Source organism: Engystomops pustulosus, chromosome 6, assembly GCF_040894005.1.
Source record: "Engystomops pustulosus chromosome 6, aEngPut4.maternal, whole genome shotgun sequence".
Lineage (NCBI taxonomy): Eukaryota > Metazoa > Chordata > Amphibia > Anura > Leptodactylidae > Engystomops > Engystomops pustulosus.
In genome coordinates this window covers 40026543-40043550 of record NC_092416.1, presented here as the reverse complement: position 1 = coordinate 40043550, position 17008 = coordinate 40026543, and the positions used below count along the sequence as shown (strand labels likewise).

Below are 17008 nucleotides of genomic sequence, written 5' to 3'. Positions count from 1 at the left end.
GAGTACCCGAGCATTTTAGTGCTCGCTCATCTCTAGTGGAAACTCAAAAGAGTAAAACCAGAGGATAAGCAATAAATGCCTGAGATTTAGATATCTCTTTATTTTTTGGAGAAATAGACAGAAAATCTGAACCATGCATCATGGAGACACTTTGGTTTTAAACTATTATAATTCTTATTTCTTTTATCCAAATATTCCTTTATCCTTCCACAGGGGCAAAGAGATTTATTCTAGTTGAGAAAAAAACTGTGGTGATAACCAATTTCCACACAGACATTTTGAATTTTTACAAAGAACACGGCACTGCCACTTTTGAACCTGGAGATGATCTAAAAGGTAACTTGGTCAAAAGAAAAAAAAAAGAATCATGACAAAAATATCATGTAATTATTCATGTGCTTTTAGCATTTAACTAGGATTGAATCTAAGTTGATTCATTCCTAACATTGTGATACCATATATACTAAAGATACATTTCCATAATTTACAATACTGTCATTTTAAAAGCCAATCATTCCACATTGATTAAATCGGAAATCCACCAAAGACCAGTTTTCCTGATTCCATTCTCCAAATCCCTTGCATGCTGTAGCTGTCCATAGTTGTAGTATAAGAGTTCGCTTTATACTATTTTGTCATTGAGTTCTATGTAAAAACTGTGTGCAATACTCTCCATATCTCCCCCTAGTGGTGGCAGCTTGCAGCCAGGATTTACATTTCTATTCATGCAGGCAGTCTGTAGCTCTGTGTCAGAATAAACTGCAATATTATAAAGTGAGTGCAAAACAGTTATACCCTGTATAACAAAACACAGTTTGTATTTACTTGGCCTAGATGCAGTGCCTGCCATAGCCATTTGTCAGGGGACAGAGCTATCTTTTTCTAGCTAGACAGTTTCTGGTGTGTGTTTGCTATTGTCAGCTGATATTTGGAGTGACACAATGATCTGTTAATTTTTTTTCTCAATTTTTAGATATAACAATGTTTTCTCTGCATATATACAAAGCTGTACACGTGGAAGATTTACCAGTCGCCATTAGCTGTGAAATAGACGACACCAGTTACGTGTTGTGTGTAGAAAATAATTCTGTCATTTATAAGGTAAGAACAAGTCTGTTATAGATACTTATGTCTTATATCTTTCATGAAATAATAATAAACCATGCACAGTGCAGACAAGGTTCTTCTTTGACAGCTTCATTGAATGACTGCACAGGTAATATAGGTGTTTTGGGTTTTTTATTTTGGCCTGGATGATATAGGATTATTGGGGACATTAAACCTCCACACATCGTGGCTTAGTATCCCAAATCACCCTAGAAGTCTCTATTTAAAGGGAACCTGTCACCAGGGACCTCATTTTCACTAAAGAAACCCATAACACCTTGAGTGCAAATCTGCCTCTCTGCCTTTTCTAAGCATTTGCATTAGAATATAATTGTCTGTTATAACTTACTCTTGCATCCTGACAAAACCCTGGGGTAGTCACAGATGTTGGGCTTTGGTTTAGATGCATTTCCAAAAACAACATGTGACTTGTCTGTTACTCTCTCTTAAGAGGTTGGCCCCCACATTTGTGCTCCTGTACAGCTCCTCCTCCTGCTCTTTCACATAGGTCACAGCCTGGTGAGCTGACATCAGTGGGGCTTTACAGAAGCACAAAGATGGAGGCAGCCTGTAGTTGTTTTTTGAAATGCCCAGCCACTGTGACTATCCCAAGATTTTGTCAGGATGCAAGAGCGGGCAACGGCAGTGTACGGGGAGAGGAGGAGGAGGTGAGCGCAGCTCACCCCCGCCCCTCTCCATAGCAACCTATGGCGCACGGCCCCGTATTACGGGAAAAGATAGGACAGGTCCTATCTTTTTCCCGGGTACGGAACGGTACGGTGCCGCACGTGTGCTGCTCCGTACCGCTCCCGTAGGGTGCCGTGCGCCCATAGGAGTGTATGGGGGACGTATATCGGCCATATATACGTCGGCCGTATATACGTCCTCCATACGTTCGTGTGAATGTAGCCTAAGTGACTCTTTCAATTCACTTCTATGCAAGGTTTTATAAAAAAAAATATCAACTATAGTCCCATAGAAGATTATGGAGATAGCAGCAAAAAAATATTAATATTAATAATATAGATTTTTTTGGACAAAAGAAAAGTATGGATTCAGAAAACCAGAAACTATTGTATTACTGACCATCACTATGATACAGCAATTTGACCACAGACCATGACTAATAAAGTTTTATTAACAGAAAATGAAATTGCCGGAATCAATCTCATCAGAGACCAGTGAATTTATCTTCTACCAAAAAAATTGTTGTTTGGAAGCCCAAATATTTGAGTCATCAATAAAGATGGGATTTTATCTTGCAAGCAGTGAAGATGGCCGCAATCTCATACTAAAGCCTTATGACATACATGCATTTGACGAAACTACGTTAATTTCCATCGGTAAGTAACAAATTTGCTAATTGGAGACATGTAGCAAAATATACAGTGATGCAGTGATTATTTAGTAGTATATGATGAAGTGATAAAATTTTATTACATTTTTGAAAAGATGTAAAAACAACAGTTCAGGAAGTTAAACTTTGTAATATACTTTATGTAATGCAGGGTCAGGGAACAGACAGGGGACATAAACAGAGACAGTGTCCTTGCCTACGTTCCTCACTTATCTTAGGCTGTAAGGTTCAACTAGTCAAAGTTCTGTGCAAAATACAGAGACAAAGACAACACAATACAAAGAAGAATAGTCAGCAGACGACAGAGTCAAGATGTCAGCAGCTAGAGGGCAAATGCAGTACAAAATCTCAAGGCAAAAGGATAGTCTGAATACAAGCAGAGGGTCAAAATACCAGGGTAAAGAGAGCAGAAAAACAGGATAATCAGGAGCTAAGAACTAATTCTATAGCAAGCAAAGAACAAAGGGCAAGTAAACCTTTTATGTGATGTCCCATCCAAAGGGTGTGATTGTAGCAAAATTCTGAAATACAGATGCAACAGAACATCAAGTGATGTGAGTGAAGTTAGAGTCTGTCTGTAACAGTGGGTTAACTACTAATGTACCACAGCAGAGCTTCAGGAGATTTATGGTTGTGGTGTAAATTTATTGAGGTAGCCAGAAAGCCTAAGCCAATGTTCAAACTAGCAATATCAGAGTGAAACTTAACATAATCAGCGTATCCTCGGCTGTACTTTATGGACAACGGATGTTGCCAACACAGATGCTACAGTAGCCCTCCTTTTATGAGACAGCTTTGGACCCACATTAATCCCACCAGGTTTGGAAGGATTCTGGTGATGGTGTGAAGCATGAAGATCCTTGCTAGAAACCTATTTCTGCTTCACAAGGCCAAACCCCTTCCAATTGACCAGATATTGGACAGTATTGGAAGTATAGAAAGCAAAAGGACAACGAGGAGATGACCAGTCAAGTCAGCAACCAATTTACACAATTGGAACCAAAAAAAGTTGCAGTGTCCGGCATCACCACCATATATGTGTCATGGTGCCAGGAGCGCAGTGACGGTGCCAGTATCTATCAGAGCAATCTGGGTACACAGTATGTAATTTCATGGGACCCCAGTACCACCTATTTGGGGAAAACTGTTTTCTTGGGCCTTGCATGTGATAGACAATTTGTGACGCAGCCACTTGACTGAGGATACTCTCATTTTAAGCAAGACAAGGGTGGGGAAATGGAAAGAGCAGCCTCATTTGGCTTGAGTGTACCTCCTTCAATGAGTGAATCAAAGTGAAGAGGTTTTGCAACCTCAAGGGGGATAAAAAGTCAGGAGAAATCCCCAGGGGGAAAAGAGTTCTTCCAAGCATACACACAGTTTATCTGCTCCATGATGGAACCAGTCCAGGAATCTGGCCCAAGAATCAAAACTAAAAAATAGCCTTGAAATCTGGATGGCCCAAATCACCCTGAAGTTTTCTGAGGATCAAAGTTGTGCTTGGATCAAAGTTTCTTTCTTTAATAAACAATATCACTTTAGTTTATCACAATAGAAAAGTATTACAATTACACCATCTCATCTACAATGCTGATGCATTTTGGACAGTTGTGTCCTTAATTATAGTCTAAAAGCATTTCTCCTTAAATACTCTACCCCTTGTCTTTGCATTTAGACTACGATTAAGGACACAACTGTCCGAAACGCGTCAGCCTTTCTGGATGTGATAGTGTTATTTTTAATCCTTTTCGATTTTAATGAATTAAAGGGATGTTTTTCATGAAAGAAAGAAACTTTTTTTTTCCTTTTTGAAGTTTGGATGTTGGATTCCCTTGTTCCCATTGAAAAAATATTAGGGTTTATAATAGCCTTGTGTCTCTGAGCCTTCACAGAATACAAACTGCCAGGGCTATATCTTGCTGTAAGGAAATAGGATCAGGGTGACCAACCCAGGCATCCTTTACAGAATCAGACAGTACCCATATAAAGAGAGCCTTCACAGAAGATTCACACCAATTCACAGTCACACAGTTCTAGAGGAGCTCCATGCAATACTCCACAGCAGAGTGATTGCCTTGTTGAGATTTTGAAAGTAGAACACTGAAATCCAGACTTTAATCCTCTCTTTATTAACCAATTCTGGGTACTCCCTCTGTATGTAAACTGGAAAATGCCAGGTACCAAGCAAATGGGGATTCTTTGCAGTCCTGTTGACTTCAGACTTTGTATATAAGATGGCAGCTGATGACTGGGTGAAGCGGCAGCATTTTTGTTTATTAAATTGTTTGCTTCTATTCCCTTATAAAATGGCTGGACCATTATATAAGCTCTTATACCTCTTGTTTCACTCCCTCATCCTCATAGACTGTAATTTCTTGTGTCACCTCCTCATCCTCATAGACTGTAAGCTCTTGTGTCACCCCCTCAACCTCATAGACTTTAAACTCTTGTGTCACCCCCTCATCCTCATAGACTGTAAGCTCTTGTGTCACCCCCTCATCCTCATAGACAGTAAGCTCTTGTGTCACCCCCTCATCCTCATAGACTGTAAGCTCTTGTGTCACCCCCTCATCCTCATAGACTGTAAGCTCTTGTGTCACCCCCTCATCCTCATAGACTGTAAGCTCTTGTGTCACCCCCTCATCCTCATAGACTGTAAGCTCTTGTGTCACCCCCTCATCCTCATAGACAGTAAGCTCTTGTGTCACCTCCTCATCCTCATAGACTATAAGCTCTTGTGTCACCCCCTCAACCTCATAGACTGTAAGCTCTTGTGTCACCCCCTCATCCTCATAGACAGTAAGCTCTTGTGTCACCCCCTCATCCTCATAGACTGTAAGCTCTTGTGTCACCCCCTCATCCTCATAGACTGTAAGCTCTTGTGTCACCCCATCATCCTCATAGACTGTAAGCTCTTGTGTCACCCCCTCATCCTCATAGACTGTAAGGTCTTGTGTCACCCCCTCATCCTCATAGACTGTAAGCTCTTGTGTCACCCCCTCATCCTCATAGACTGTAAGCTCTTGTGTCACCCCCTCATCCTCATAGACTGTAAGCTCTTGTGTCACCCCCTCATCCTCATAGACTGTAAGGTCTTGTGTCAACCCCTCATCCTCATAGACTGTAAGCTCTTGTGTCACCCCCTTATCCTCATAGACTGTAAGCTCTTGTGTCACCCCCTAATCCTCATAGACTGTAAGCTCTTGTGTCACCCCCTCATCCTCATAGACTGTAAGCTCTTGTGTCACCCCCTCATCCACATAGACTGTAAGCTCTTGTGTCACCCCATCATCCTCATAGACTGTAAGCTCTTGTGTCACCCCCTCATCCTCATACACTGTAAGCTCTTGTGTCACCCCATCATCCTCATAGACTGTAAGCTCTTGTGTCATCCCTCATCCTCACAGACTGTAAGCTCTTGTGTCTCCCCCTCATCCTCATAGACTGTAAGCTCTTGTGTCACCCCCTCATCCTCATAGACTGTAAGCTCTGGTGTCATCCCTCATCCTCATAGACTGTAAGCTCCTGTGTCACCCCCTCATCCTCATAGACTGTAAGCTCTTGTGTCACCCCCTCATCCTCATAGACTGTAAGCTCTTGTGTCACCCCCTCATCCTCATAGACTGTAAGCTCCTGTGTCACCCCCTCATCCTCATAGACTGTAAGCTCTTGTGTCACCGCCTCATCCTCATAGACTGTAAGCTCTTGTGTCACCCCTCATCCTCATACACTGTAAGCTCCTGTGTCACCCCCTCATCCTCATACACTGTAAGCTCTTGTGTCACCCCATCATCCTCATAGACTGTAAGCTCTTGTGTCATCCCTCATCCTCACAGACTGTAAGCTCTTGTGTCTCCCCCTCATCCTCATAGACTGTAAGCTCTTGTGTCACCACCTCATCCTCATAGACTGTAAGCTCTGGTGTCATCCCTCATCCTCATAGACTGTAAGCTCCTGTGTCACCCCCTCATCCTCATAGACTGTAAGCTCTTGTGTCACCCCCTCATCCTCATAGACTGTAAGCTCTTGTGTCACCCCCTCATCCTCATAGACTGTAAGCTCCTGTGTCACCCCCTCATCCTCATAGACTGTAAGCTCTTGTGTCACCGCCTCATCCTCATAGACTGTAAGCTCTTGTGTCACCCCTCATCCTCATACACTGTAAGCTCCTGTGTCACCCCCTCATCCTCATACACTGTAAGCTCTTGTGTCACCGCATCATCCTCATAGACTGTAAGCTCTTGTGTCACCCCCTCATCCTCATAGACTGTAAGCTCTTGTGTCACCGCCTCATCCTCATAGACCGTAATCTCTTGTGTCACCCCCTCATCCTCATACACTGTAAGCTCTTGTGTCACCCCATCATCCTCATAGACTGTAAGCTCTTGTGTCATCCCTCATCCTCACAGACTGTAAGCTCTTGTGTCTCCCCCTCATCCTCATAGACTGTAAGCTCTTGTGTCACCCCCTCATCCTCATAGACTGTGAGCTCTTGTGTCACCACCTCATCCTCATAGACTGTAAGCTCTGGTGTCATCCCTCATCCTCATAGACTGTAAGCTCCTGTGTCACCCCCTCATCCTCATAGACTGTAAGCTCTTGTGTCACCCCCTCATCCTCATAGACTGTAAGCTCTTGTGTCACCCCCTCATCCTCATAGACTGTAAGCTCCTGTGTCACCCCCTCATCCTCATAGACTGTAAGCTCTTGTGTCACCGCCTCATCCTCATAGACTGTAAGCTCTTGTGTCACCCCTCATCCTCATAGACTGTAAGCTCTTGTGTCACCCCCTCATCCTCATAGACTGTAAGCTCTTGTGTCACCCCCTCATCCTCATAGACTGTAAGCTCTTGTGTCCCCCTCATCCTCATAGACTGTAAGCTCTTGTGTCACCCTCTCATCCTCATAGACTGTAAGCTCTTGTGTCACCCCCTCATCCTCATAGACTGTAAGCTCCTGTGTCACCCCCTCATCCTCATAGACTGTAAGCTCTTGTGTCACCGCCTCATCCTCATAGACTGTAAGCTCTTGTGTCACCCCTCATCCTCATACACTGTAAGCTCCTGTGTCACCCCCTCATCCTCATACACTGTAAGCTCTTGTGTCACCGCATCATCCTCATAGACTGTAAGCTCTTGTGTCACCCCCTCATCCTCATAGACTGTAAGCTCTTGTGTCACCGCCTCATCCTCATAGACCGTAATCTCTTGTGTCACCCCCTCATCCTCATAGACTGTAAGCTCTTGTGTCACCCCCTCATCCTCATAGACTGTAAGCTCTTGTGTCACCCCCTCATCCTCATAGACTGTAAGCTCTTGTGTCTCCCCCTCATCCTCATAGACTGTAAGCTCTTGTGTCACCCTCTCATCCTCATAGACTGTAAGCTCTTGTTTCACCCCCTCATCCTCATAGACTGTAAGCTCTTGTGTCACCCCCTCATCCTCTTAGACCGTAAACTCTTGTGAGCAGGGTCCTTGTGACTTTTTGTACTCTGTAATGTAATATTATATCTGTATATGTCCCCTTTGATTTGTAAAACTCCTGCTACCTAAACAGAAAATAGCATCGTATGACCTCCCCCTCCCTTCAGAGCAGCCCCTCCAGCATTATAGGTCCATAAAATTTCTTCTTAGCATCTATAGTCTCACTGAACAGGGCAGCACAGGGAGAGGAGACGTCACCTGCCTTTGGAATAAACTGAGGAGGATAGCAAAGATACTGCTGGACATAGGCAATGAAAGAAGTAGGCAAAGTTGTCCTACATCACAAGAGCTATTAATTTGTGAAAAAAAATTATTAGATTATCACATATTAAGCAGTTTGTATAAACAAGCTCCATTTCTTGGTACTTTGATGACAGCTGCAATTTATAAGCAAACTGATAATGTGTCTGATGACTGAAAGGGACCCTGTCACCTGATGACTTTTCAAAAAGGTCTCCGGTCTGCCAGGGAGGAACCAGAGTCATGGGGTCCACATAGCATGCGTGTTATCAAGTTGTTCTCATTTTTCCTCGTACCATCTTCCTCCTTTTCCTGTTGTTTTTCAGTAAAGTACTCCGAAAATGTTGTAAAATTCTAGTGCCGGACATGCATAAGGAACAGCACAGTCCACAACTATATACAATGTATTTTAGCTCATGGCTACCGGCCAACCAATCAGGTCCTGCTATTAGAGGGTCTAATTAGATGGGTGACCACTGTAACAACCATTAACTATCAGTAAGGTGACCCTTGAGAAAACCCAGACGTGTAGATGTTCTTTAGTTGTTTGAAACTGGGATCCCTGTACCACTGCACTGCCAAACTTGCCCTCTCTCTTAAAGATTTTTATGTGAAGTTTATGCCTCTAAACTATTTCTAATCATTTTTTATCTGCACATACTAAATATTTGTTAGTTGAACGTGTCTTCGTATATACTGGGGAAAGTACACCATATTATTTCAAGAATTACGACAACTTCCTCGTTGCCCATCCAGAAAAGTGTTATTTAACATTTGAATCAGAGAAACCTCCAGAAGGTATGTTATTCTCATGTTTTCTATTGGCTTAAACATTCGATTGACTTAGAAAAATTGGAAAAATACAATGGGAGCCCCACACCGGGGGTTGGATGACCTAAACTTACAGCATAGCCATAGGGAGGAGTGTAACTTGTTTTAGCGCACATGTACAAATATGAGATGTGCTATCCTGAGCCGTAAGGGTCCCAAACCCATGTGCCGGGGATAAGTCTAGGATTGTTATTGTGATGAACGCACATTTTGATTTCACTGTTTTTATTGCTAAATTTTAATCTTCTGGCACACAAAGAAATTACCTATAGAATGACAGTAATTCTATAGTAGTAGTAGTGAAAAATGCATTGAAAATATTTTTAGCTGACTGTGTGTAGAATTAATGTAAGAACACTAATATGAGGCACATAGAGATGAGTGAATAATTCAAGACTCGACTCAGAGTAGCTTTGCTGAATTTTTCATAAAATTGGGTTTGTGTCAGAATTGATGTCTCTTTAATTGTGCATGAATTTAAATATTATAAAAATCCAACACTATTCCAACATATTGGGGGTCATTTACTAAGGGCCTGATTCGCATTTTCCCGACGTGTTACCCGAATATTTCCGATTTGCGCCGATTTCCCCTGAATTGCCCCGGGATTTTGGGGCACACGATCGTATTGTGGCGCATCGGCGCTGGCATGCACGCGATGGAAATCGGGGGGCGTGGGCAAACGAAAACCCAACGGATTCGGAAAAACCGCCGCATTTAAAAAAAAAAAGTGTTGCGAGACTCGCGCTTACCTTCACCAGGAATAGGCCGGTGAACTTGAGTGCATTTTGGCGGGCCTCGGGGAAATTCAGCGCAGCAGCGCCACCTGGTTGACGTCGGAGGAACTACCTTAGTGAAACCCGGCCGGAACCGAATCCACCGCAGAGAACGCGCCGCTGGATCGCGAATGGACCGGGTAAGTAAATCTGCCCCATTGTGCACACTCATTATAGTAGAAAATAAATTAAAACACCAGGTTCCATGCCTAAATACTCTCCAGTGTTCTTTAAAGGGAACCTATCACCACATTTTCACAAATACATTTAGTGACAGGTTCCAATAGAGCCCTATTAACTAACTGGCAGACTTCATACCAAAAAATTGTTTTCCTTACATCACCATAAATCAGTTTTATCTTACATTACCTGTAGAGATGGGCGAATCGATTCTAAAAATCAGAATTCGTTCAGAATTTCAGGAAAACTTCGATTCGCCCCGAATCCCAAGTTTACGGTGATTCGTGGGAACGAAGTTCTTTATTAGCAAAATGGGTGCGAGCACAAAGTTTTACATGGGGCAGAGAAATCTGGGAAGAAGAAAAGAAACATCCTCGATCACATGTGCGGACGTGAAAGCCAATCAGCGGCCGGCAGTGATGTCACACAGCCTTATAAAAACAGTCAGACATTTCTAATCTCGTCACTTCACACTGCATGTGCTGCCTGTAGCATCCAGCTGCTTGTACACAGTAGTTGCTGGACTGATTTTTGCTCCAATTCTGTTTTTGGGATCTGTATACCCCAAGTTTCAGTTCTTTTTTGTTGCTGAAGTTAATAGCAAAAAATCTGTGTAAAATCCACATAGTTGCTGGAATGATTTTTGCTCCAATTCCAGGGTGTCCGTTTTGGGGGATCTGTATACCCCAAATTTCAGTTCTTTTTTGTTACTGAAGTTAAGAGCAAGAAATCTGTGTAAAATCCACATAGCTGCTGGAGTGATTTTTGCTCAAATTCCAGGGTGTCCATTTCGGGGGATCTGTATACCACAAATTTCTGTGCTTTTTTGTTGCTGAAGTTAATATCAAGAAATCTGTGTAAACTCCACATAGTTGCTGGATTGATTTTTGCTCCAATTCCAGGGTGTCCGTTTTGAGGGATCTGTATAGGCCAAATTTCAATAGTTTTTTTGTAGCTAAAGTTGATAGCAAGAAATCTGTGTCAAATCCACATAGTTGATTAACCAATAAGTCAGACAGAAAGGTAGCAGGTGGAGCAGGCAGAGGTTGCAGCACAGTAAGGGGACGTCGCAACATGGAGTGACTCTGTGAGGCCAGAACTGCCGGTGTCATCTAACGGCAGTGATCAACAACCCAAAAGTTATCGATTGTTTGACTAGGTCATCCACTTCCTCCCAAATGACATCTGACAACCCCAGCTAAGAGTCCGTGGGTTGTAAAATACAACCCTTAGTTGGCATGGCACAGGAGCAGGTCAGCGGCCCTCACCTGTACTCAACCAGCCTCTGTTCTGTTCATTTCCCTCAGCCAGAGATCTACTAGATGGTCTGGGCTTAGCGCCACTATACAGCAAGGACGAAGTCTTTGAGGACGGTCAGCAGCAGCTTGGCAGTGAAGAGGTGGGGCTAACATCCGCTGCTTCGTGCAGTAAGCAGGAAAGTATAGATGTGGAGAGTGGCAGAGGAGGTTATGTTGCACTTGCAAGTAGTCAGGCTGTGCATACTGCGACCGTTAAGGAGAATAGCAGTGACATGGAATCACAAATCGATGAAGCCGATCACACTTGGAAGCCAGATGACGCAAGGGCTTCATCATCATCATCGGGAGAAGAGGGTGTCAGCTTGCGTGTCAGGCAGCGAAGCAGGCAGCAAGTTGCTACTGTGGCCGTGAGTCAACATGGTGGCAGCAGAGCGAGGACCAGAGCCAAACAGAACCCGCTTCACATGTCCAAGTAAGCAGTGGCACAGGGGCTCAGTGAGGCAGCAGAATTAATAGTCACTCAGTGCTGAGTGTTGGCGGTAAAATCACCAACTCGGCGGTGTGGCAGTTATTTGTTAAGACATCAGAGGAGCCAAGTATGTGTATATGTAGACCACGGCCCTGCATCAACCCATGCAACGTCACCATCCAATGGCCTGGGAGAAACGTGTCTCAGATGTGGTGGTCCATCCTGTCGCCGCAGCAGCAGAAGCACCTAGTGGCACACATGCCATTTCAGCCAGTCAAGGCTCCAGCTCCAGAATATGTCATTGTGCCACTCTCTGACCTCCTGCTGCTGCTACCTCCACACTCTGTCATTGTGCCATACTGTGGCCTACCATGTTGCTGCCACCTCCATAATTTGTCATTGTGCCACTCTGCGGCCTACTCATGCTGCTGCCAACTGGCCGCTGTCTCCCTGAAACACCCTGTGATATCCATAATGCTGTTTTCACCCTCCACCACTCGTTGCCACTATGTTTGATTTTCCCCTTTATTTCATCTGTACCGATTGAAAGCGGACACTGACGGATGAAAAGAAGGGCAAAATGATCAGTGACGTCAGTGCAAAATTACAACCAAAATTATACTAAATTTGCCCATCTCTAATTACCAGGCATCAGAAGGGACATATTCTGCTCAGCCGGACCCTCCCATTTTCTCCTTCTCATCATGTCATGCGACCAGGGTGACATCATATGAGGCCCTGTTACATCTGCAACATATACCAACATATACCCCATTTATGTATCTGATCACATGAAATCACAGCAGCCTCCTTGGATTTCTACTCTTTCCCATACTCTTTGGAATTCTACTTCTCCCCAACCACCATGGAGGCATTCTGCAATTTCATGTTATCAGATACATACATAGGGTAGACTTTGCAGATGTGACAGGACCTTAGGTGACATCATCCTGGTCCTGACTTTAAGTGCTACATTATGTAACAGAGCTCTCTCTGAGCAGAATATTATAGCACTTAGACTTGTCAATTAGTAACAAGGAGGCAGAGCAATGTAAGTAAAATTCAATATGCATGACTCACTTAGTGTATGATTCACATCAGGACAGTTTAGAAAATTAGCTTTGTAGCGTAACAGACATAGAAAGGAACAATTTAGGGGTGATGTTTTTTAATCATAGGTTGTAATGAAGTCTTTATTTAGGATGGGTTAATTTGCATGACATGTTCTCTTCAAATCGACATTTCTGTAAGCAGTCATACAAGAAATTAACTCAATGTGGCACAGTCCACTTATTTTTACCACATGAAGGGGGCATCATTTATTTTGGAATTTTCTCTTTTTCTTCACTTTTTTGGTGCATTTGCATTGCGCTTAAATTTGTGACTTTTCCACTTGCCTAGAAAAGTTAGCCGCGCAAAAATTTTTCAGTGTTGAGCCTATAAAGATATATCTTTAAAATCCAAATATGGACGTATTTTAGCACAATTCTTGGTCAAAAAGTCACAAATAAATTTCAGCTCAATCAGGCGCAAGAAAAACTTATATATCACCCTTTAAGATAATTCAAAGAAGCCCAAAATCCGGAATAACCAAAATTAGACACGCACAAATGTCCTGGCTAAAGATAAATAACCACCAATGTTTTTCCCCCAACAACCAACCCAAACCACATTTTATGCACTGAGAGATAAAGGGGAGATATAGAAATAAAGTCATATGTCTATTATCAATGATCTATACGGTTCATTCAGAGAGTTAATCCATAGATTAGAATTCCCTTGGATGAGTCTGCTTTTCCCCTTCTGTCTATAATATTCCTGATCAAATCTTAACATTAAATATTATATGAAATGGCCGGGGAAAGACTCACTAATTTAAAGGAACACTCCAGTCAAAAGTAATTCATTGAGTAATACAAGGTGCAGGGACTGAAGGAGTAGAAGGACTCATTGTCATCGTATTCCTGGAACCTTGCCATAACCTAGAGTCATGCTCCTCCAGGGGGTGACTGGATTTAAAGTGGCCCTGGAAAAAAACTTAAAAGCCACGTGATGTGGGTGGAGTTATTAAACTCCACACAAACTATTGATAGATGGTCTAAATCAACATGTATAGGGCAGCCAAAGAGACTCATACTACCTCCCTTTTACAGGAATAACTCTTATTTTTAAAAAGAACACAACTTAATACTGACTTATATATATATATATATATATATATATATATATATATATATATACACTGCCCCTATGTACAGGAATATAACTACTATAATACTGTTCCCTATGTGCAAGAATATAACTACTATAATACTGCCTCCTATGTACAGGAATATAACTACTATAATACTGCCCCCTATGTACAAGAATATAACTACTATAATACTGCCCCTATGTACAGGAATATAACTACTATAATACTGTTCCCTATGTACAAGAATATAACTACTATAATACTGCCCCCTATGTACAAGAATATAACTACTATAATACTGCCCCTATGTACAGGAATATAACTACTATAATACTGTCCCCTATGTACAAGAATATAACTACTATAATACTGCCCTCTATGTACAGGAATATAACTACTATAATACTGCTCCCTACGTACAAGAATATAACTACTATAATACTGCCCCCTATGTACAGGAATATAACTACTATAATACTGCCCCCTATGTACAGGAATATAACTATAATACTGCCCCCTATGTACAAGAATATAAATACTATAATACTGCCCCTATGTACAGGAATATAACTACTATAATACTGCCCCCTATGTATACGAATATAACTACTATAATACTGCCCCCTATGTATACGAATATAACTACTATAATACTGCTACCTATGTATAAGAATATAACTACTATAATATTGCCCCCTATGTACAAGAATATAACTACTATAATACTGCCCCCTATGTACAAGAATATAACCACTATAATACTGCCCCCTATGTATACGAATTTAACTACTATAATACTGCTACCTATGTATAAGAATATAACTACTATAATACTGCCCCCTATGTATACGAATATAACTACTATAATACTGCCTCCTATGTACAAGAATATAACTACTATAATACTGCCCCCTATGTTCAAGAATATAACTACTAGAATACTGCCCCCTATGTACAAGAATATAACTACTAGAATACTGCCCCCTATGTGCAAGAATATAACTACTAGAATACTGCCCCCTATGTACAAGAATATAACTACTAGAATACTGCCCCCTATGTACAATATAGCTACTACAATACTGCCTGCTATGTACAAGAATATTATTACTAATACTATGTCAAATAACACTGCCAGTTAGCCCCATGTATACAGCCAGACAGTCTCCCCTAGTATACAGCAGCCAGTCCCCCCAATATACAGCCAGACAGTCCCCCCCCCCAGTATACAGCAGCCAGCCCCCCCCATTATACAGCCAGCCAGTCCCCTCAGTACACAGCCAGTCCCCACAGTATACAACCAGCCAGTCCCCTCAGTATACAGCCATTCCCCCCAGTATACAGCCAGCCAGTCCCCTCAATATACAGCCAGCCAGTCCCTCCCAGTATACAGCCAGCCAGTCCCCCTCGGTATACAGCCAGCCCCCCCCCCACTATACAGCCAGCCAGTCCCTTCAATATACAGCCAGCCAGTTCCCCCCATTATACAGCCAGCCATCCCCCCAGTATACAGCCAGCCCCCCAGTATACAGCCAGCCAGTCCACCATCTCAGTATACAGCCAGCCCCCTCAGTATACAGCCAGCCAGTCCACCCCCCAGTTTACAGCCAGCCAGTCACCCCCCAGTTTACAGCCAGCCAGTCACCCCCCAGTATACAGCCAGCCAGTCACCCCCCAGTATACAGCCAGCCAGTCACCCCCCAGTATACAGCCAGCCAGTCACCCCCCAGTATACAGCCAGCCAGTCACCCCCCAGTATACAGCCAGCCAGTCACCCCCAAGGATACAGCCAGCCAGTCACCCCCCCAGGATACAACCAGCCAGTCCCCTCAGTATACAGCCAGCCAGCCCCCCCCCAGTATACAGCCAGCCAGTCCCCCCAGTATACAGCCAGCCAGTCCACCCCCCAGTATACAGCCAGCCAGTCCACCCCCCAGTATACAGCCAGTCACCCCCCAGCATTTTTTCCTTCCGCCTATACCTATATGCTTACGGTTCCGTTGGATACCGGTCACTGGAGCACTTGGGAGCTGATGAGGTAACCTTAAGGAGAAGCCATCATAAAGGGTAATTGACACCCCCACATTTGATTCTGCAACCTTACAAGTGGCCACCAGGTGAGCACCTCTCAATACTTACCTGGCTACCTACTACCCTGACGTTATCACACGAGGCGGCATCCTCTCTCATTGTCTTTTTGTTTTCTCTCTCTTTTTCAGTATACAGCCAGACAGCCCCCCAGTATAGAACCAACCTGCCCCCCCCCCCCCCACAGTATACAGTCTGCCCCCTGCCTGGCACATAAAAATAATAAATGCTGTACTCACCCTTTCCGACGCTCCCCCGAAGCTCCGCAACTTTATCCTGTCCAGCCGGCAGTGACAGCTCCGTGCACCGGCCGCGCACAGTCTGTGCGCCCGACGGCGAACGGAGCTGTCACTGCCGGCCAGACAGAATAAAGTTGCGGAGCTTCGGAAAGGTGAGTACAGCGTTTATTATTTTCAGACCGGCCCCGCCGACCCCAGACCGGCCCCATACCAGTCACAGTGCAGTCGGCCCACTGGTGGGCTTAATGGCCATTCCGCCCCTGTGCTCCTCCCTACAGGCTCTGCACAAGGTAGAATTCAGTGAATCGACTTTGACTGGTGTGTTCCTTTAAGCAGCAGTTTTGCTTGGAGAGCCATAATGGAGGTTTACACAACCGGTTTTCATTGCAGCATGGGGATGGGATTTTTATAAATCTCATCCACTCTGCGGCTAATACAAATCACTTGGTTTTTCCATGCATCTATTCTGCAGCCAAACTGCCTCCGACCTTTCCAAAAGTTATAATATTGAAATATATTATTTTATATGTGTCTATTTTATATGTTACAGAGGAAAATGTAGTGTTTTATGAGAACACCTACTTTGAGTATGGTCCCGGTAGAGGATTGCCAGTTATAATTAGCTGCACAATGAATGAGAAGAATTACCTCCTCTGTGCAAGAAGCACCTGTGTATTTCTTAAGGTAAGATGCAAGTCTTTACTATATAATAGCTGCCTCATCTTTAGTGCTGATCATTTATATATGTATAATAGAGCATGAGTAAAACACAGTGGGAAACAGGGTCA

The 17008-nt window shown here is 43.3% G+C and overlaps 1 protein-coding gene and 1 long non-coding RNA gene across 6 annotated transcripts in view; one reads left to right on the top strand and one right to left on the bottom strand.

Annotated features, from left to right (window-relative positions):
• LOC140134960 (uncharacterized) overlaps positions 1 to 17008 on the bottom strand; it is a 162972-nt gene that overhangs the window by 65311 nt on the left and 80653 nt on the right. The window lies entirely within an intron of this gene.
• LOC140134957 (interleukin-18-like) overlaps positions 1 to 17008 on the top strand; it is a 34470-nt gene that overhangs the window by 14827 nt on the left and 2635 nt on the right. For 2 of the 5 annotated variants that reach the window (XM_072155804.1, XM_072155803.1), the window contains exons 4-8: positions 214 to 336; positions 974 to 1101; positions 2252 to 2450; positions 8860 to 8982; positions 16771 to 16904. In XM_072155804.1, the coding sequence (XP_072011905.1) occupies positions 214 to 336; positions 974 to 1101; positions 2252 to 2450; positions 8860 to 8982; positions 16771 to 16904 (707 nt within the window). The remainder of the gene's footprint in view (positions 1 to 213; positions 337 to 973; positions 1102 to 2251; positions 2451 to 8859; positions 8983 to 16770; positions 16905 to 17008) is intronic. The other 3 variants (XM_072155807.1, XM_072155806.1, XM_072155805.1) reach the window with 2 other exon arrangements.